The sequence below is a fragment of the Eubalaena glacialis genome, chromosome 3 (genome assembly GCF_028564815.1).
Source record: "Eubalaena glacialis isolate mEubGla1 chromosome 3, mEubGla1.1.hap2.+ XY, whole genome shotgun sequence".
NCBI lineage: Eukaryota > Metazoa > Chordata > Mammalia > Artiodactyla > Balaenidae > Eubalaena > Eubalaena glacialis.
Window position 1 is genome coordinate 52,909,075 of NC_083718.1, and position 22,364 is coordinate 52,931,438.

General features: G+C 40.1%; 1 protein-coding gene across 1 annotated transcript in view; it reads right to left on the bottom strand.

Annotated features, from left to right (window-relative positions):
* Positions 1–20,201: 20,201 nt before the first annotated feature.
* Positions 20,202–22,364, bottom strand: part of XPR1 (xenotropic and polytropic retrovirus receptor 1) — a 205,353-nt gene continuing 203,190 nt past the window's right edge. Inside the window, exon 15 of the mRNA XM_061185655.1 lies at positions 20,202–20,827. Within this exon, the coding sequence (XP_061041638.1) occupies positions 20,767–20,827 (61 nt within the window). The 3' untranslated portion in view covers positions 20,202–20,766. The remainder of the gene's footprint in view (positions 20,828–22,364) is intronic.

Sequence of the window (22,364 nt, forward strand, 5' to 3'; positions counted from 1 at the left end):
GGTTCCTTCTTGTCGGGGTGGTCTAGGTCTCTTGACCCAGAGGGGAGGAGCAGGCAGCTGCTGTGCAGCAAATTCTAGGATCCCATAGAGAGGGCCAGGCTGCAAGCAGAAAATCTTGCCCCTTGGGGGCAAGTGGCAGCCCATCCAAGCTAAATTTTATTTTATTTTTTAAGGAAATCTAATGCTGAGGAGTTAGAGACCAAAAAAGGTAAGACTTTAAAAAATAAAACCCTCAATTTCCATTCTGATTCTTTGTCAATTTGACTAAGTCAATTCACCTTAAAACTAACAGCCTCACTTTGCCCATCTGAGAAAAGGGAGAGCAAGGGAGACTTGGTTGCACTCACTCAACATTAATCCTCAGAGCGGGGTTTCCCAACCTGGGGTCCCTAGACACCTGATGGGGAGGGGAGCGTAAGCTATATCCCATATTTAAAGAAGTCTAAAGGAAATTATACATTTACCATGAGAAGTGTCTTTGCTTTTGACTGGTATTGTATCAACTCAGGATGACAACGTGGGTTGTCATGGGGACAAGGATTATTATGCAATAAATATGGTTGGCTTGTTGGACAAAATCTTTACAGACTTAAGGGCCATAGAAGTAATAAAAGGATCAGCTGGTAACAAAAAGGTAAGAAGAGGTTGGGTCCAAAACCAGTTTTAAGAGCTATGGTGGAGAGTGAAGGGGTGGATGGGGTCTGGAGGAGGTTAGGGTGTTCAAAGAGAAGATACCGCCCCAAGGAGAATCTGGGGTTGACTGCAGAGGTATGTTTAGTGTGTAGAGGGCTGTGACACGGTGGCCCTTTTCAGAGCTTGCTGGGGAAGGGTGTGAGGTGCTACCTTTACTGAGCTGAGGAGAGAAGAGTCCCCATATGGCCAGTGGGCTCAGGGGTCAGGCTAAAGTGGATTCTCTATAACTTCTTAGAAAGCCTTCTGGGAGTGCCAGTGTCTGAGGGTTTGCCATCCCTTGAAAGCTCTGATTTTGTACGTGCAAAGTCCTGCCCCATTAAGCCCCACATAACCCCTTCATAAGCAGCCACATTTGGAAAGTTTCTCTGGCACGGTCCATGGCTGTTTTCTTTTCCCCCCAAGATGCTGTTCACCCAGAATCACCTCTCTACTCTCCTCCTCCCCTTTCTCTCTCTTGGGCCTCTTCACCAACGTCTCCCCAGCAACGTCCGGCTCCATTTCTGCAGCAGTCTTAGGAGCTGGGCCCTGGGGACTTGTTTCTGCCCCCAGGAGAGCAGCGGTGAAAATCATGGTTGGTACATCCCTCTAAGTCACCAAAAAGGTGCTTAGCTTTTAAAACTTCTTCAGCATGGAGCATCTAAGACAAAAACAATCTTTCTCTTGCTAATGTTGATACTGCTAATAATATCTCTTAGTGAGTTTGGGCCATTTCTGTGAAGATTTAGAGGAAATAAGAGGAGAACTGAGGTGGATTCCATCTGCCCCAGGACCTGAGCCAGGCTTCTGGCTTTAGCTAACTGGCGAAAGCTGAACAGGATTTTTCTCTAGGGTGTTGAGAACAAAACATTTTGGGGGATGTGTGTGTGTGTTTAATCATGTCAAATGACCTGATAAATAACTGCATAATTTGGGCTGGAGGAGTTAAAGTATAGAGGAAAATGCAAAAAACTTTGAAATGGTCCAAAAATACATTATTGGATGTACTGTCTACTGCATCCTTTCAGGTTATCTGAGTTATTTTACAATTCTATAAATTGTAGAAAAACTGACAGTAATGCAAATTATTTTCATCCATACGAATGCCAATTATAGTTGGTGGAATTGACCTATGGATATTGACCAGTTTTGCTGATTTTGCATTTATTTGTAAATTTTTCTCACCATTCCAGATGTCTATATATTTGCCTGCGTTTCAGATTCTCTTCTGAACAGGTTGTAACATTGTATGGGTTCTCTTATTAATTAATGACAAATAAAATCTATAATTCTATGAAAGGCATGACTATATCCTCTTTTAAAATTACCTTTTGATGTGTCCACAGAGAAGGGGCCATGTGAAGACAGCGAGAAGGCAGCCATCTGCAAGCCAAGCAGTTAGGCTTCCAGAGAAACCAAATCCGCTAACACCTTGATCTCTACTACCAGCCTTCAGGACAACGAGAAATATATTTCTGTTATTTAAGCTACCCAGTGTGTGGTATTTTGTTATGGTAGCCCTAGCAGACCAAGACAATTTACCCAATTTGTTTATTCATTCACCTGTTGATGGACATTTGGTTGTTTCCAGTTTTTTTGCATTGTGAATAAAGCTGCTATTAACATTCATATACACGAATTATCTTTGGCCAAATTTATTCAACTCATGTTTTCAATTACACTGATACTTCTTAGCGTAAACCAGGCATTATGGTTGGGCACTGAGGAGAGAAAATTAGATAGCACCCTTGCCCTCAAGAACAGTCTAGAATGGGGGGGAAATCTGGGGTGGTGGGTAGAGACTGACAAATGACCAGACTTGATAGAGATAAGGAGTGTTCTAAAGGGGGCACTGGTGGAATGTAAGAGCAGGGGCATGTTAGTTTTTCTGAAGGAAAGTGAAAGTGCTTGCTGGCTTTTCCTGGGCAGGTGAAGGGCAGGAGGGGAAATGCTCTGGAGAATCAGCCTCACGCATGGAGGCAGGGGGACAGGCCTTCCTGAAGCTTCCATTCCAAGGATGGGTAGAAATGAAGGGGAACTAGCAGACGGAGGTCGGATTCTTAAGAGCCTCGTGTCCTACAATATATAGGACAGATTGTAGGTAACATTTAAAATTTCAGAAGAGTAAAATTTTTGGCTTCTCATATCTCCTGGCATGTCTAAGGGAACAAATACCGTGGTCTGAGAAGTCACTGATGATTTTGAGTCACTGATGAAATGACATGGTTGGATGTGTGTTTACAAAAACAAAACAAAGTTCCAGATTGCAGAGGGAAGATAGATTAGAAGCAAGGAGACTAGTGCCCCAGGGTAGGCTCTCCAGTAGAAGGTGCTGAGAGGAAGCATGGGGTATACCATATTTGTTAGAGTGCTACACCTGTGAAATTAAAGGGAGAAGCAGGATGGGTGGAGGAAGAAGTTGAACCACAGAGAGGGGCCGACAAACCCTTGGCCAATCCAGCATGAGGCCCTGGGGTGAATATTGTCCCTCAGAGTTGTCATGTGTTGGGACAAGATGGCTGAGCATTTATATGCCCGGCATAAAGAACAGTCACTCCACGTGGATTCGTCTAGTCACTGGATGTTGATTGCCCCAGAAAGGGCATGGTTTGGAGCGAGGTAGCTGTCTGCCACTGAGGCAGACCCTGGAGGAGCTGTCAACCAGAGACACTGCTCACAGCAGCCCCCGTACCTGTGCCCCGACACCTGTGAAGCAAGTCCTTCCTTGGACAGAGATCTGGGCGGGGCACTTCTGTGTCCACCTTAGTCCACCCTTTGTGTCATTCGGCTCACTTTTCCACACATGTCCAGATAGCAGTTCTTCCAGGATTGTGGTGAGCTTTTCTTCCCGAGGGAGGTTAGCAGGACAAGCCAGCCCCCCACTGATGCAGTGGGTCTCTGGGCCACAGTTGATGCTCCTTCACTCTAGATGCCTCTCCTCGTCAGTTATCAGCTCTCCCAGCTTCAGAGGCTAGTCTGATGATATGACCCATACCTTACCCCCAAGGGGCCTGGGCCCTGGTCACTGTGTCCTTGGGCTGAGGTTTCTGTATCTCTCTGTTTACAGGCACAATTGGGAGTATCAAGGGAGTATCAAGGGTGCCCAGGTCACCTGTGTTAAAAAATAATTTTCTTTCCAGAAAAAAGACAAAAGCATGACTCTTCAACAGATACAAAGATGAATGAGATATGTGTATATATACAAAAGTTCAGGGAAGCCAAAAAGCACAGACATTTATGGCATAAATGAAAGTTGGGATGAATTGCAGGTAGAGACAAAGTTTTTCTCTACAGTGGGAAGAAAGTCCATTAAAATCACTACCAGACAAGACAGAATTTACATTTCCTACAACTTAACAAAGAGTTGCAAAACAGCTTGAGTTGAGGAATAAGACTAGAATCCGATAATCCTGAAGGGTAGGCTATAAATGATATACCGTGTTCTTTGAAACATCTGTTTTCTACACCTGGGTGCCAAAGATACTCCTCCCCGTCCCCACTGCTAATAATAGCAGCCCTTCCTCTTCCTGATGATCGGGATCAATTACTCTACCAAACCATGACTCCTCTTTTGGCCTGCTGGTGCCTGGACAGAGGAAGCCCGAAGTGCCCTAGCTCATAATTCAGTGGGACCAGGACTTCCAGTCCTGCAGAGCTCAGAGTCAGGGGACACAAAGCAGAAAGTGGATTAATGAGCTTGATGTTAAGTGGAGCTATTCCTGCTTCCACACCTTGGTACTCAGACTCTGTGTCCTTCCCTTTGGGGGCCCAGTACCATATACAGTGTTTTGATTCAATGCATGTATGGAATCCTGGAGGGTGGCACCCGTACTCACAGAGTACTGCCTCTGCTATGGCACTTTAGGTATGCTTTCAGTATACTATTCCACAGCTCTTTCAGGCTGGCAGCTTCTAGGTGGTGAATTCCATGGTCATGAGCTGACTCTCACACCCCCCATGCTATAGTTAGCCCTCTGGTCTGAGGTGATATTATATGGAATCCCATACCAGTGGATAAAGTACTCTGAAAGGCTTCAGATGGTGGTGCTGGTTGGACCCTCTGTGGTCAGGAAAAGGCCAACCCATAACCTGAATATATATCTATTCCTCTGAGGGTAAAGAACAAACTTCTGGACCTTCCAGGATGGAAAGGGCCTAATGTAGTCAACTTGTTACCAACTGGCTGGTTTTGTCTCTTGAGGAAGAGCAACTAATATGGTGCCATAATGGGGACTCCGTTTTGGTCTCTGTTGCAGGCAGGATGACTTTGGTGGCAGCAGAAGCCAAATTATCTTTGGTAAGTGATAGTCTACATTTGTGGCCCATGAATAGCCTCCCTCTTTGCCCCCTCAGCCACTTTGTTCATGTTTCCATCATGCCAACACGGGAGCGGCTGATGACAGAGGCTGGCTGAGGTCAGTGGGCTGAGTCATCTGTCTGCTTGGTCGTTTAGTTCTTCATCAATGGTGGATGCTCTCTGAGGATGTTAACATGTGATTCAAAGATTTTCCCACTTCACCCCCATTTCCATAAGTCCATCCACATACCTCTACCCCAGACCCCTTATCCCTGATCTTCCTGTTTTTCCTAAACAGCTAGCCAGGCCATTTGCCACTATATAGTCTAACCTTGGGTCACTTCTCCTTTCTACACCAAGGGGATGACCAGTACACTGCTCAAAGCTCTGACAGTTGGGAGGATTTTCCTTCATTACTGTCTTTCAAGGCTACCCCTGTGTGAGGCTGCAGTGCACCTACTGTCCAGTTGCAGCTTGCTCCCACATATGGAGCTGACCCATCCATGAAACGAGCTCAGGCTTTTTTCTCCTCTTTCAGTTGGTCTTACAGGGTGTCCCATACAGCCATAGGTGTGCCCTGAGGGAGGAGCTCTCAGGCAATCATGGTAGGTGACGGGGGGTCTGGGTTACCTGTTCATGCAGCCTGCTTGTGCCCTCTGACCCTCCTTATGCTCAGTCCTGGAGGCACCACTTCCACCCAATCTGACTCATTGGGTCTGATAGGACCCAGCATTTGATGGGCAGTTCTAGCCACAAGGTTGGTTGGTGACCCATGGTTAGACATTCTTTCTCTATCAGGGCCCACTAGCAGGTTAGAACTTGTTTTTCAAAGGCATATAATTCTTCACTGCAGAAGGTATGGTCTTACTCCAGAGCCTGGGGGCTCGCACTGGAGTTTGCCACAAACTCCACATGGTATCTTTCCTCACCACTGATATCTCCAACAACACCATAGGGTCTATCAGGTCATAAGGCCCAAGCAGCAGGATTGCTTGCATGGCATCCTGGGCTGGCTGCAGAGCCCTTTGCTGCTCCGGGACTCATTCAAAGTTCGCACCCTTTCACATCACCTGGTACATGAGTCAGAGCAGTATCTCTGGGTGTAGAATATGCTGACTCAAGAACTTGAAGAGGTTTACCTGGAATGTTTCCCTCTTCATGGTAGGAGGTACAAGACGCAATAATTTGTCTTTTACTTTGGAGAAGAGGTCCTGGTTACTGGACCTGATGACTGGACTCCTAAAAATGTTACAGATGTGGCAGGCTCCTGAACCTTCTCAGGGTTTAGCTCCAACCCTCTGGAACACACGTCTTACAAAGGTCTCCAGTGTGCTAGCCACCTCTTGCTCATCTGACCCAATCAATATAATGTAATCGATGCAGTGGATCAATGTGATGTACTGTGGTTGTCCAGCAGATCTGGATCTCTTTGGACTTCATATGGCCTTGGAACAAAACTGTTAATGTATACTGTCATTTTCTCAGAAATGTGAATTGTTTTGATCCTCTGTTTTTATTGGAAGAGAAAAGAATGCCTTCACCAAGTCACTAGCTATATACCATATACTTGAGGTGGTATTGAGTTGATCTAATGAAGATACCACATCTGGCACTGTGCCTGTGTCTGTCGTTATATTTGATTGAGCTGGTGATGGTCTACAATGACCCTTCCTAATTCATCCAGTTTCTTCAGGGACCAGCTTGGTCAAACAAACAAGGATGGAGAGGAGGAGCAGAGGGATAGAATGTGGCCATAATCTCCATTCCCCTGTCTCCCACAATATGACTTTACATTTATCTATTTATTTATGCCTGGGGAGAGGGTTAATTTGAGACTTCATTTGGCCTTTCCCCATATGATAGCTCTTGTTCTGCAGATCAACCATGCAATGTGGGTGTTGGCCCAGCTGCTAAATAGGTCACCCCAATTATACATTTGAGGACTGGGTAATGGACCACTGGGTGGGCCCAGAGATGCTGTGGATCTCTGTAAGCTGGACATCAGTCAGGACTACAGTTACTATCTGGCCCCCAACCATAGGACCCACGCTAACGTGGGGGCCATGATGAATCAGGTCTTTGCACATCAGTGATAACTCAGGTCCTATGTCCAACAGTCTTCAGAATGTCTGGGTATTATTCCCTTTTCCCTAGTGCACAGTTACCTGAGTAAATAGCCATAGGTGCCTGTGGGGAAGACCTAGGGGAATCAGTGCTGTGTATATGTGCCATGACATTGCAGTGTTTTTCCTCCTGTGGACCCAGCCACTTCCATCAATAGTTCTGGGTTTGAAAACTGGCTCAGGTTCAGAAATTGGGCAAGCGATGTGCCTTTTTATCAGGCAACTGCCCTCAGCTTCCTGGTCGTCCATCTTTCATTTCTTCCACTAGTAAGCTGAGTAGTACAATTTGGGTAACTGCCCATCTATTTCTTCTCTAGGGACACTATTCTAGTAACCATTCTTATAACTCTCTGTGGTTCTGACCTTCTTGGCTGCCACTCTGTCTGATCTTGCCAGTCATTACAGTAATCATGACCGACTTTGGATGGTTTTGTGCTGCCACCTGGCCTCTGTTGTTTCAGAGTCCTATCATCCCTATTGCTATCAGTCTACACAGCTCTGTAATGGTGTCTTCATAGCAGAGAGTCACCTTGAACTTTTAGCGAGGCTGGTGTAGCTCTGACCAGTACATTCTTCATGACCTTTGTCCATGGTATGTCCTCTTGGGCTTCCAGCCATTGTGTATCCAGCATGCCCACTTCCCTGAGCCTTGTAGCCACTGCCTTCACTGTCCACTGTAGCAATTCTGGAATTTTAACTTTGCTCAACATGGACTATCACTTTTTCCATGTTTCTAGGAGCCATGCTAGTAGCAAGTTTGTACTGACTCCTGGAATTCTTGCTAGGGAATTAAATTCTGTATCCTGGGGAGCACTTCCAAGTCAAAAATTCTTCTCTATTCAATCTTATATTTGGTCCCTTTCTTCCAGCACCCTCAGGATCTCCTCCAGCTCCTATGGAATCATGGAATGGGGATGGGGAGGGCTAGTGAGGATTATGGGGAGGTATGTCTATAGGCTCAGACTGTTCTCAGGGGTTTGAGGAGTCAAAATAACCAGACGTTGCATCTGATGTGTCAGGTTTTCCCAATAGGAGTCCTGACCTAGCATAACAGACCTGCCTTTGTTGGGTGTTTAACTGTCTTTGAAGGTCTGCTACTCTATTAAGTCCTGGGCTTGGACCTTCCTCTTCCCTCTTACTGTAGGAGATGGGAGCTTCTTTGTATGCAAACAAAGAGGCCCTCTGGTTCCACATCTGGCTTTCAATTGCCTGGTACTTGTCCTCAGCTGTTCACGATCCTTCTGTAGACATCAATGGCACTTAGCAATAGCCATCCAATCTTATTGTGCTATAGCTACTCTCTCTACATCTCCAGTGCCTCATACATTGCAAGTTCACGCCTTCCCCAGTATTCCATCCCAATTCACCATGGATAAAACTTTTAAAAATTGGAAGGAAGGGAAGGGAGGGAAGGAAGGTGGCTGGCTCAAGGGAGAGGACTCCTGTGAAAAGCAGTCAATTAGGGAGCTCATTTGTTGTTACTATTTAGTTAAAAAACAGTCCCAAGAGTTGTCGTCCCTGGAGGGGCAGAGGACAAATTCTCAGCAACAATCAGGGGAACCCAGCTTGTTGAAGAACCTATAGTTGTGTGTGTGTGTTTTGTGGGAGGGAGGAGAATGTTCTCTGATCTTCTTTAAAATGGTTATGTTGTTATCTGATCAGGCAGAGCTTTGCAAAGAAGCAGTAATTCACAAGCCACTTCCTAGCTCCTGCCAAGCAGGAAAGTTTTTTTTTTCTTCTTTCTTTTCCTCTGAGAAACAGAGAGAATGTGGGTTATCAAGCCAGTCAGATCAGAGACCTAATCCCAGGTTCAGTAATTACTGCAGTGTCCACAGCCAGTCACTGAACACTTTCTCCTCTATAAATGGTGCTAACACTACTCGATGTACACTGATGTGAGATGGGCCTTTCCTGTGGTGGGCAATGAGGGTCAGCAGTGACTACTCTGCCCTTGAGGGACCTGGTCTGTTCCCTGTGGGGTGGAATAGAAAGTCCACAGGATGAAGAAGCATCTGCTAATTATCAGTGAGGGAGCATCGGGATCAAGTTTTCACACAACTTCTCAGCACAGGATCAAAGTGAGAACACTGACCAGTTTGCCAGTAAGCAAGCATTCCTAAGAGGCACAGCCTCTGTAGCAATCGATTAAAAAAAAGCCAGTTACCTCCTAAATGTACTCACTAGCTTATCTACTAATAGGCTGTAGAAGTTACCTTTCAGTTTTTGGTGTTTTTTTTTTTTAATTTAAATTTTTTTTTATACAGCAGGTTCTTATTAGTCATCAATTTTATACACATCAGTGTATATATGTCAATCCCAATCTCCCAATTCATCACACCCCCCCACCCCCCCTGCCGCTTTCCCCCTTGGTGTCCATACGTTTGTTCTCTACATCTGTGTCTCTATTTCTGCCTTGCAAACCTGTTCATCTGTACCATTTTTCTAGATTCCACATATATGCGTTAATATACGATATTTGTTTTTCTCTTTCTGACTTACTTCACTCTGTATGACAGTCTCTAGATCCATCCAGGTCTCTACAAATGACCCAATTTCGGTCCCTTTTATGGCTGAGTAATATTCCATTGTATATATGTGCCACATCTTCTTTATCCATTCGTCTGTCGATGGGCATTTAGGGTGCTTCCATCACCTGGCTACTGTAAATAGTGCTGTAATGAACATTGGGGTGCATGTGCCTTTTTGAATTATGGTTTTCTCTGGGTATATGGCCAGTAGTGGGATTGCTGGGTCATATGGTAATTCTATTTTTAGTTTTTCAAGGAACCTCCATACTGTTCTCCATAGTGGCTGTATCAATTTACATTCCCACCAACAGTGCAAGAGGGTTCCCTTTTCTCCACACCCTCTCCAGCATTTGTCGTTTGTAGATTTTCTGATGATGCCCATTCTAACTGGTGTGAGGTGATACCTCATTGTAGTTTTGATTTGCATTTCTCTAATAATTAGTGATGTTGAGCAGCTTTTCATGTGCCTCTTGGCCATCTGTATGTCTTCTTTGGAGAAACGTCTATTTAGGTCCTCTGCCCATTTTTGGATTGGGTTGTTTGTTTTTTTTAATATTGAGCTGCATGAGCTGTTTATATATTTTGGAGATAAATCTTTTGTCCATTGATTTGTTTGCAAATATTTTCTCCCATTCTGAGGGTTGTCTTTTCGTCTTATTTATAATTTCCTTTGCTGTGCAAAAGCTTTGAAGTTTCATTAGGTCCCACTTGTTTATTTTTGTTTTTATTTCCATTACTCTAGGAGGTGGGTCAAAAAAGATTTTGCCATGATTTATGTCAAAGAGTGTTCTTCCTATGTTTTCTTCTAAGAGTTTTATAGTGTCTGGTCTTGCATTTAGGTCTTTAATCCATTTTGAGTTTATTTTTGTGTATGGTGTTAGGGAGTGTTCTAATTTCATTCTTTTACATGTAGCTGCCCAGTTTTCCCAGCACCACTTATTGAAGAGACTGTCTTTTCTCCATTGTATATCCTTGCCTCCTTTGTTATAGATTAGTTGACTATAGGTGTGTGGGTTTATCTCTGGGCTTTCTATCCTGTTCTATGGATAAATAGTTCTGTTTTTGTGCCAGTACCACATTGTCTTGATCACTGTAGCTTTGTAGTATAGTCTGAAGTCAGGGAGCCTGATACCTCCAGCTCTGTTTTTTCCCCCTCAAGATTGTTTTGGCTATTCAGGGTCTTTTGTGTCTCCATACAAATTTTAAGATCTTTTGTTCTAGTTCTGTAAAAAATGCCATTGGTGATTTGATAGGGATTGCATTGAATCTGTAGATTGCTTTGGGTAGTATAGTCATTTTCACAATATTGATTCTTCCAATCCAAAAACATGGTATATCTCTCCATCTGTTTGTGTCATCTCTGATTTCTTTCATCACTGTCTTATAGTTTTCTGAGTACAGGTCTTTTACCTCCTTAGGTAGGTTTATTCCTAGGTATTTTATTCTTCATTGCAATGGTGAATGGGATTGTTTCCTTAATTTCTCTTTCTGGTCTTTCATTGTTAGTGTATAGGAATGCAACAGATTTCTGTGCATTAATTGTGTATCCTGCAACTTTACCAAATTCATTGATTAGCTGTAGTATTTTTCTGGAGGCATCTTTAGGATTCTCTATGTATAGTATCATGTCATCTGCAAAGAGTGACAGTTTTGCTTCTTCTTTTCCAATTTGGATTCCTTTTATTTCTTTTTCTTCTCTGATTGCCATGGCTAGGACTTCCAAAAGTATGTTGAATAATAGTGGTAAGAGTGGACATCCTTGTCTTGTTCCTGATCTTAGAGGAAATGCTTTCAGTTTCTCACCATTGACAATGATGTTTGCTGTGGGTTTGTTATACATGGCATTTATTATGTTGAGGTAGGTTCCCTCTATGCCCACCTTCTGGAGCGTTTTTATCATAAATGGGTGTTGAATTTTGTGCATCTATTTTCTGCATCTATTGAGATGATCATATGGTTTTTATCCTTCAATTTGTTAATATGGTGTATCACATTGATTGATTTGCATATATTGAAGAATTCTTGCATCCCTGGGATAAATCCCACTTGATCATGGTGTATGATCCTTTTAATGTGTTGTTGGATTCTGTTTGCTAGTATTTTGTTGAGGAATTTTGCATATATATTCATCAGTGGTATTGGTCTGTAATTTTCTTTTTTTGTAGTATCTTTGTCTGGTTTTGGTGTCAGAGTGATGGTGGCCTCATAGAATGAGTTTGGGAGTGTTCCTTCCTCTGCTTCCTCTGAGAAGGTTGGCTGTTAGCTCTGTGAAGCCATCTGGTCCTGGACTTTTTGTTGGAAGATTTTTAATCATAGTTTCAATTTCATTACTTGTGATTGGTCTGTTCATGTTTTCCATTTCTTCCTGGTTCAGTCTTGGAAGGTTATACCTTTCTAAGAATTTGTCTATTTCTTCCAGGTTGTCCATTTTATTGGCATAGAGTTGCTTGTAGTAGTCTCTTATGATGCTTTGTATTTCTGCAGTGTCCATTGTAACTAGAAGTTACCTTTCAGTTTAACAAATATTTATTAAGCCTCTACTATCTACTAGGTACTTGACACATTTCAGTAAATATGATTGTGTGTGACTTCCTGGTGACAACAGAGCACATTTGGAAAAAGAATGTCTCCTCTCCCCTGAATTGTATTACTGCTAGAGCCCCAGACTAATCAAGATTGGGGCATGGCCACAGAAGGAAATCAGCGTATATCCTCATGGACACTGACAATAGCTGGAAGCAGGGCACATACCCTATCCAGCAAGTCTTTTGACGAAGGCTGCCAGGGAGGGGCTTAAAGTTTTCTAAGGAATCTATGGAACTGCAGAAAAAAATGTTTAAATTCAATAGTTGACAGGAACAATCTTTGGCAAACTGAAGTTTCTAAGCTATCTTTGATACTTCCTTATAGAAGTGCTACAGGAGCCCTGACTGACTAAAATTTTAAGTTTTATTGGCTCATCAGGTCAGAGGGTAGTATTTGAGAAACCACAAATATAGCAAATTTGAAATTTAGTAAAGTGGCAATGTATTTGGGAGTTAACATTATTAATAAGCTTTTCCTTGATTCTCTTGCCTGTTTCTCTTGAGTTGCTTGGTTTTCTCCTTACCCTAGAAACTTACCTTAAGAAGAGTAGCATAGTAAATCTACTGCCAAAAATCATTTGATTTTGGTTATTCTATTCACTTATGCAGAAAAGAAGCCACAGGGCTGCCCTAGTTGGAGCAAGGCAGAATGCTTTTATCATCCTCATTCTCATTCAGCTATGCAGTCTATAAAAAATATATTAATATTTGGGGAAAAACTTCATTTCATAAAGGTAAACACCGGACTTTGATGTTAATGTGTTACTTAATGGTATCACTTAAATTTGTTTCCTGTGTGGGAAGCTGCTCCCAGTTGTTAAAAAAGAACTACATCCGTTCAGATAAGACATTCCTAAGTGAATTATAAGATGAATTATAAGGACAGTTTTTTGGCAATAGAAAGTTCTGAAGAAACAAATCTTGACAGTTCTAATACTTTTATTTTTAAAAGGATGAGTTAAAAAAAACCCCAAAATAATAGGATTTGATGTCTGCCTGGGAAGCGGTAAAAAAGAATCTCTAACTTGGTGATAGAAAATTCAGCTTATCCTGGGGTGCTGATACCTAGTAACATGACAGTCTGGCTTTTTTGGCAGTGGTTTCAGATAAGTAGTTTAGAAGTAATTTTTATCATCTTTCCCTGCTTGTCTCCATAAAACTATAATAGCTATTAAATCAATTTTAACTAAAATTAAGTATCAAAGTAATGCCTAGTATATGATAGGAACTCAATAAACACATACTAAATTAATTTTTTAAGAATTCAAAAATTCCTTAATTTCCTTAGGGAAATGGTGGGAAAGTAGAAAAAGAAGTGAGTCAGAAACTGTAAAATTATAGATATTCCTCAAATCAGTTTTTGAAAAATAACTTCATGAATATTTAATAAAATTTATGTATTTAAGTAAAAGCAAAACAAAAAAGTATAAAATTAATCATCATTATTCTCATAAACTGGGAAAAAAATCTAACCAAAATTGTCCATATACAGCTATAGGTCACTAAACAAAGTCCAAGGATTCTGGATGTGTCTAAGATGGATAGAAGAGAGCGGCCTCCTCGAATCATCTGGGATTACAGACCCAGCTGCTCTAGGTCTTTGTCTCTTCATTTACAAACTCAGATGACTTGTTAACCCACATATCTGAGATGCTACTGAATACATGTTTGGAAAATGTAAAATACTATAGTGTATTTATATGCCTATAGGCATACAAATGTTGAGCATGTATTATTATCATCAGATTATAGAAAAGGGTGTTGAGTATCCAGTGATTCATATATATTCACAGCTTACCTTTTTTAAAAAAATTTAATTATTAAAAAAAAATTTTTTTTTGTCTGCATTGGGTCTTTGTTGCTGTGCGCTGGGCTAGTTTCTCTAGTTGCAGCAAGTGGGGCTACTCTTAGTTGCGGTGCGTGGGCTTCTCATTGCGGTGGCTTCTTTTGTTGCGGAGCAGGGCTCTAGGCACGTGGGCTTCAGTAGTTGCAGCACGTGGGCTCAGTAGTTGTGGCTCGCGGGCTCTAGAGCGCAGGATCAGTAGTTGTGGCACACGGGCTTAGTTGCTCCGTGGCATGTGGGATCTTCCCGGACCAGGGATCGAACCCATGTCCCCTGCATTGGCAGGTGTATTCTTAACCACTGCACCACCAGGGAAGTCCCTCACAGCTTATCTTGACTTTAACCTGGTAACTGCACATTATCATATTAGCCTAGATAGAAACATAGTAAGAATAGAACTTGTGATATTAAAATAAAATTAAAAGGCTTTTTGGTTTAGTCAATAAAATATTTTTCTCTTTCCATTTTGAGTATACTCATCCTAGGGTCAGTTAATTTCATAACTTTTCCTAGACAGATATAAGGAGTAATAACTGATCCAGGAATTCCACAGAAAATTCTATGTTCCCATACAGGCTCTGGGTATGCAGTGATAACAGGTGTCCGGATCGCCAAGATACAACTGAACAGGTCACTTCATCTGGTATTTGAGATTCTTTGTGTGAGTTAAAAAAAAAGACCTGTTGCATCAATCCATTGCTTTAGAGTCACACTTCATATATTACGTAAAGAAAAAAGGCCATTTAAGATTATTTTTCCATTTAGTAAAAGAGTTAAAAAAAATGTTCACCCTTGAAGTCTGTTTGCCCTAAACGCTTATACAAGTTAGTCCTAAGAGGAATCATGTTCAGGATCCAAGAAAGCCAGAGAGAAAAACAGACAGTCACACAAACCATTCGCCAGTGACAAAGGAGTCAGCAAACTGTTGGAAAACAGAGAAAGCTTGTAATACTGAAAAAAGGACAGAGTTTTTTTAACCAATCACTTATTTTCTTTTAAAAACACATAACCACATTAACTTTTTGTTTTATACAATCATCTACAAACTATAAAACAGTACCACATTGTGCATTTAACCTACTTTCAAGAAGGGAACTCCACACTTCGTAAGAATTCTACCCATGTAAGAAAGAAGGAAAAAGGAGACAGGTAATAGCATAGTCACAGATACAACATGAGTCCAAGCAAGCATCAATTCTTTGACGTCACCTTTTCCATTTACCAGAGTGGAGAGAGTAAGAAAGAAAGCAAGGGAGAAAAAAGAGGGAAAGCAGCACCCACAGAGGACTAATCACATTCCATAGTTACTTTTGACAACTATAGTTCAGAGTTTCATAGAATACTATCATTTGACCAACACAACATGGTGAGGGGGGGGGTAAAGGAAACATGAGTAGAGGGAGAGGATTAAAAAAGACAGGTACCTTTTACACCCTATTGCCCTCCTAAATACTCTTCATGGATACAAGCTTCTGTGTTAATCTGGAAAACAGCAAGATATTAATCTTCACAATGTGATAAAGCTTAAGAGTTCTGCTCTTTTTGCAAACGTGAGTGGCTCACAATTTCACTTTACAGTTCAAAAGAATAACAACATCATGATCATTCAGGATTCCCCACAATCCTCCTCCCTATTCCCATCACGCTGGTGTTGCTACAGGACAATCAGGGAAGTGTGGGTAGGGACTTCAGAGATAATGATAAAGGGATAGGGAGATGGAATCCTTGTTCTTTTTTAGAAGTCCACATCTTTCTGGTAGTAAGTCTTCCCTCTGATGTGTGGTGGTACAGAGGAAAGGGCATAGGAAGAACTAAGGTAATATGGTAGAAGTAACTGGGTTGAAGGTATACAAGGTATACAAGATGAGACTGTGTAATTAGCAGACACACTGAATCCAAGGCAAACAGCTGGTTATTTGATTGTCCTCCTTAGGTTGATGGCACCATAAAAAAAACAAAAACAAAAACAAACAAACAAAACTGAAGGTGGCTTTGATTTAATAATAAAATAAACCAAAGGTCTGCTACAAGGAAACATGCTTTAGATGCTTTAGATGAAAAGCAGAATAATGATTTTCTTCTCTTCAGGGGAAACTCTCATCTTGTCCCTCTGACTTCCTCTTCCACAGTAAGTAAGCAAATTCATTCTGGAAGGTTGTTTTTAAGGGGCAACTCAATATCAGAGTTTTGCTAATTCATACCAGAAAGGCATTATGAGCCATTCCCATCAGCAGGCTCCTCTCCATTCCCAGGCAAACTTCTCATATCATTTAAACTAAGCTCTTCCAAATCTAATGAAATGCTTTTACTTTTCCTATTTGGTGAGTAGTGTGGCTTAATGCTGGTTGAATTAATGGTTTGTAGCATTGGCCAGCACAAATTTCTTATGCTCTAATATAATCAACTCTATCCAACATTACCACCATGCTCTGACATTGTATAGACTGAAAATACAATGCACAGAGTTAGCTTTTAAGATTTACTATCAAGACTGATACCTGAAATGCAGAAATGAAGTGTGTTTAAGTAATTTACAAAATCTCTTTAATTTTCCTTGCTTCAGCTAATCATCCAAAGCAAGAAATAAAAGTTAGATGCGTCATAAAATGAATTAAGCTCATAAATTTGATTTACTCTTTACATAACTTTTCCTGAAGTTCTACTAGAACTTTTACTGTCTTAACCTAGTGACATTGATCTTATTTATTGTTGGCTTTTAAAATTAGATTTGTTAAAAGTATGGTGATTTTGTAGTTGAGAAAGCCTTAGATTCAACATAACTTTTTTCAATCTGAGAAGCTATCTTAATTTTAAAAATTTCAATGTTGTATAGCAAGAAGTACTTATTTTTTTGAGCGAGCTAGAAAATTTCATGCAAACTATTACAGAAAACAATAATCTGAAATTCGTTTACCAAATAAAGTGTAATCACTTCAGAGAAACCTAAGTTTTTGAATAAAATAATGCCATGCATAGAGTTATTTTCTAAATTACTTTTCTTAGACTAAGAAATTTTTCTAGTCATTGCTTAGAAAATTGCACTTGGGCATAAAGAACTATTTCCTGAATAAAGCAAAGTAGTGGAGAAAGATGGTAGGAAAACAAAGGCAGGTCTCTTACCAGCTGTATAACCACTGAAAGGAGAGACAGCAAGGCATCGTCACCTCCATGCCATCAAGCTCATATACTTTCCTAACTGCCCTGCTGCCAAGGTCCAACATCCTTTTGCTCTTCTCTGCTATCTCCACAATTATTTTATTTCTCTTCAACTAAATGTCTGTTAATCTGATGCCTGTATGCTCAGTAATAGGCTACTTTTTTCTATTCTTAACTTGCCTTAGTTAAGAAATGATGAACTGCTTTCTCTAGTTATCATGAATGTACTTTGGTCAAATCATGGTAGAAGGATACCATATAGCAACAAGTTACTTCTAGTAAAATCTGTTAAAATCTTAGAACTCTTATGTTGAGAATATTGGGATGTCACAAATCCTAGGGGCTGGGCTCCATCTTCCTTCTTTAAGGGTTCATACATGTTACTGCTAAGGTGATTGGCATTCTCCTCTCACATCATTGCTTCTGAATCTGAAGCTAAGCAGGTTTCTTAAGGAGAAAAATGGCTGATGCTGGAAAAGAAAGTTGCACATAGATTTTCAACTTCTTTCCAATCTTAGAAATAACTATTATAACCTAATTAATGATGACTTAATGTTTGATCATTTTATTGTCTCTCTGTATTGGTATGAAATCCTCCTCAATTACTCCATTTTAATAGTATAGGCAGCCTTAATAATAGGTGATTTGTGCAGAGAAAATAAGCCACTTTTGTCTTTTACTTTCTCTACACAAATCAATGCTTTCCATACTTTCTTTCATAAAATGAAAAAGGAATTTTATTCTTTTTTTATACTTCCTTTTCATTCATTTGGGGAGTATTTTAACTATCAAATTGAGTGATTCTCAAATGAAATAAAACTAGAATTTCTAAACCTAAAATCAGATGAAGTTTTACCTTTGGTTAGATTGCTGCTCCTTTAAAATGACTCTGTGATATTCATTTCCTAAGAGTTCTATTGAGAGTTTCAGTGTACAAGAAGCCCCAATAAAATTTTAGGTAGGATATAGCATTCACAACGGCTAGGGCATATAGAACTTAGGAGAGAAAAATGCACAATGCCTTTTTTGGAGGAAAAAAATTAAATACACATTCTGTCTCCCAAACCATTTTCTCCTGATGAGGAAAAGCCCTCTTTTCGCTTTATAGCTTTAGGAGGAACATAAAGCTGTTGTGTTTAAATACATATTTGAGTAACTGTCATAGTAAGCTGAAAGTTACATAAGCCTTATCATTCTTGAATAGACTATGCTGATAGGATGAACATCAGAAAAAGAATACATTCTAACATTGTATTACCTATGAAAAAATAACTGATTAGGGCTTAGAATCATAATAGTTGAAGAAAGACCAAATTGGTCATAGGATACACTGAAGTAAAAACACTGGAGAATTCAAATACCAGAAGTCAACTGTAAGATTTTATGTGTGTCACTATATAGGTTTACTAATAAGAATGAAGTTGACAACTCAAATTGCTCTGGATACACATTAGTACCACCAATTTTATTTGTACAGGAAATGACTGGTCCACTGGACTTATCTATGTAATTCAGGAATAATTACTGCTACTTTTTGACAGACCAGTGATATTTCCCCCATAGTTTTAAAGTACAAAACCAGAATAGTTAGAAAAAAATCCCAAGTATAAATAATGCAACCTTTAAACTTTTAAGGGTCACTAAATTGTTACCACTGATTATTATAAATGATTCAATTTATTTAAACTAAAAAAAAAAAAAAACCCCAAAATTAAACTTCTCGTCTTCAGTTTTGGGCCAAGGAACATGCTTGGCAAAACAAAAAAAGCAATAAAGGCCACAAAGTTTTATGATTTTTCAGAAAAAAAAAAAAAAAATCTCGATTCAGGAAGGGAACAGATTTTGGGAACTTGTCAGAATAAAGATGAAAAAAAAACCTCCTTTAAAAAGAAACTATTTGTCAGTTAATTGGCAGAATTTTGGTAGTAACAGGAACTTTAATTAATCTACTGGAATTACGACAGGGGTGAGTAAAGACTTGTGATACATGGGAGAGGAGCTGATGACAAAAGGGTATACTAAGGGGTAGTAACCATATGTTTTTAATACTAAGTAAGTGATAATACTAAATTTAATGCCAACCACATTCAAGAAAGTAAAATCCCTTATGGCTTTTGGGCTTATCTGGATGACTTAGGAAAGAGGAAAGAAATTAGACAAAGAAGTGAAAATGAGCATTATGTACAGACCATGATAGTCTGAAATTTCTAAGAAATACTTTTTGTGTATAACCAAGTTTAAGCTCCCCACATTTTAAAAGCAGTTTTTCTATCATAGGAGGGGCATGAAATCCAATGTTCATCCTTTAAAACTGCTGGGAGAAATGGCTGCCAAGGTCTGTTTTATCACTGTAATGTAAAAGAGGAAGGATAATTTGTTCTATGCTCTCAAAAGCATGGTTTCTCCAAGACAGACTTTTAATTTGATCAAATTCTGGCTAAAGTAAGAGGGCCCAGAAGAAAAACTATCCAATGAGGGTGTAGAGAGTCTCTGAAATAGCTCTGTCTTCTAATTCTGAGTTAGTAAAGGCTGTACTTCAATTACCCTACATGCTGAAGCTTAATAAGGCATAACTTCAGTTGTTATGGTTGGAATATGGGCAAATGTATTCCACATCTGTTCCTTTAAAGAAAAAAGTATCAGAGCTCTTAAAGAAATTTCAACTGGTTGTGTGGAAGTGTGTGGATGCTTTGTTATGAGAGACATGCTCAGGATTCTAAAGCAGCAGCAACTTAAAAAATGAGTAATAAAACTTTGGCTTAAAATTAAAAAGAAAGGAAAGAAAAAGTCAAACTGGTGCAAGTTGTCTCATGAAAGAGGTATTGTGGACTAAACCCTCATAAATGCTGTCCAACATTAGTTTCCCCTGTCTTCTTTCACTGTTATCACCTTCATTGTACAGGAGTTATATCATTCTTTTATGGTTAAGTTTCATAAATAATGAGAAAACCATATGTAACAAATACATCATATTTCCCACCCACCCAGCAACCCTCCCAAAATAAGAAAAGTTACATCAAATTAAAAAGTAGCTTCGTGAATGAAGGTACTGCTCGAAGTTGCACTTTCCCTGCAAGTGCGGCCAGTGCTTTTGCGCTGGGTATGAAGGAAAGGAAAAAATTCTCCACATAAACAGACAAAAAATTTAAAAACCAATGTCCGGTTTCAACCAGTCAAAACCGGGCCAAGCGGAAGCCGAGATATCTCGGTACCGTCCCATCAGAGGGTCCTTGCAATGCTTGTTCTTCATCCTGACAGGTATCTGTGTCCTTGTGATTGTAAACAATCCATAAGATACTATGTTTTTGTTCCTTAAAATGTCCTCCGATTGGCAAAATGAAGTAAATATTTGTTTTAAAAGTAGAAAATGAAAATTAAACCAGAAGAAAAGAAAAGAAACACAGTGAGCTTGTTTGGAGTCCATAGGATCCGATCTGGAAGAGCTCGGAAAATGTGTTATATGTCTTCTCCTGTTTTCGGCTGGAAAGGTACTAGAGGTTGCGTTGGTCGAGGAAAGAACTGTAGAGTAGGAAAACCAAGGATGTTAATCTAGACTTCAGAGGATTCAAGTGTTAGCTTCATCATCTGTGTCTTCTATCAATACCTTAGTGTCACGAGCCTTGGATCTAGTGGTAATAAGAGGAAAAAAAATACTTAGTCTGTTACTAAAATACAAACACGTCCAAAGTATTAGGTACATTTCCAATCTTACTACCATTAAAAATACCAGGCACAGGCACCATACACTGTTGGATACCAGATGGACTGTTCCTGTAGTTTCGTATTCAATTGCAGGTATTACTGGAAAAACACTAAGAAACTAGATTGCAACCAGAGGAAGGAAACAAAAACAATGCCAGGTCATGTGCAATGGAGGGACTTTGATTTTATGATGTATCTCTTTAACCTCTTTGAGTGACAATTTTCACCTCTGTAAAGCAGAACTAATAATACCTATTTTACAAAATACTGCTTTCACCTCATGGAAATAGTATGAATATCAAGTGAGAAAATGGATATAAAAAACATCAGTAAAGCATTAAACAAATATAAGGAATTACGATGAGGATGATAGAAGAATCATTTAAGGTACACATGAAAAACCAGGAGAGTTGGCCAGCAGGTGATAAGACCTAAGGAGAGACATGACAATTGTCTTCAAACAGTTAACAAAGTATACATAGAAGAGGCAGAAAACTAAGTTATGTTAGAAAGCCCAATCACGATCAACTGGTTGAAATTATAGTGAAGCATATTTCAACATAAGCTATCTACCACAATAACTATCCAACAATAAAAGCAGGTGCCTCGTATAGTTATAAACTTCACTATCACTGATGACTGTCAATCAGCATAAGATGACCAACTACTCAGGATGTTGTAAAAGACATTCCTGCATGGGATGAAAAATGGGATTAGATAATGTCAAAATGTTCTGCAACTCACAAGCCCCATGAGGTGAAGTGGATATTATTATTATTACTCGACAGAGGTGGAAACAGACACTCAAAAGGTTAAGGATGTGCTAAAGGTTGCATGAGTCACAAAGTCAGTACTCAATCTCAGATCTTCTTATTTTAGATTCCCTGCTCTCTCCGTTACATATAACCTGCTCCATTGTTCTAAATGTCTTCCTCTGGTGGCAATCTAGTATCCCAGCGTTCTTCCACTGAACACCTGAAATTGAACATAAAGATCTATTGCCAAAGAGCTTCCTTGTTTCTGAAGCAAAAAGAGTGTATGTTTAGGTTGCCCTCTGCTGGTAACTAACAAGGATTAGCCTTTCCAATTTAGGAGCTCAACCAGAGGACCACCCACAGCACTGCCTTCTAGCCCTTTATGGCCCTTATCTTGCTGACTCCACCAGCCGCCACATCCCCTCCTCTTGCTTCTTCAAACTCTGCTTCCTGCTATATATAATAATATCATGCTTTGTTTTGATGTTCTTCCTGCTGACCTCCCTGACCATTCCTTTCCTGCCCCTTTTGTTGGTTCTTTTTTTCTCTTGCCTGTGTTTGTTCCCTAAGACTCAGTTCCTTGCTCTGCTTTTCTTTTCTCTACCTTCTCCTCTTCAGAGAACTTCTAAATTCTATCTAAAGCTCAGGCAATTTCTACTCTGCGCCCCTGTGGGTTATTACCACCTCCTATTTTTTTTTTTTACTT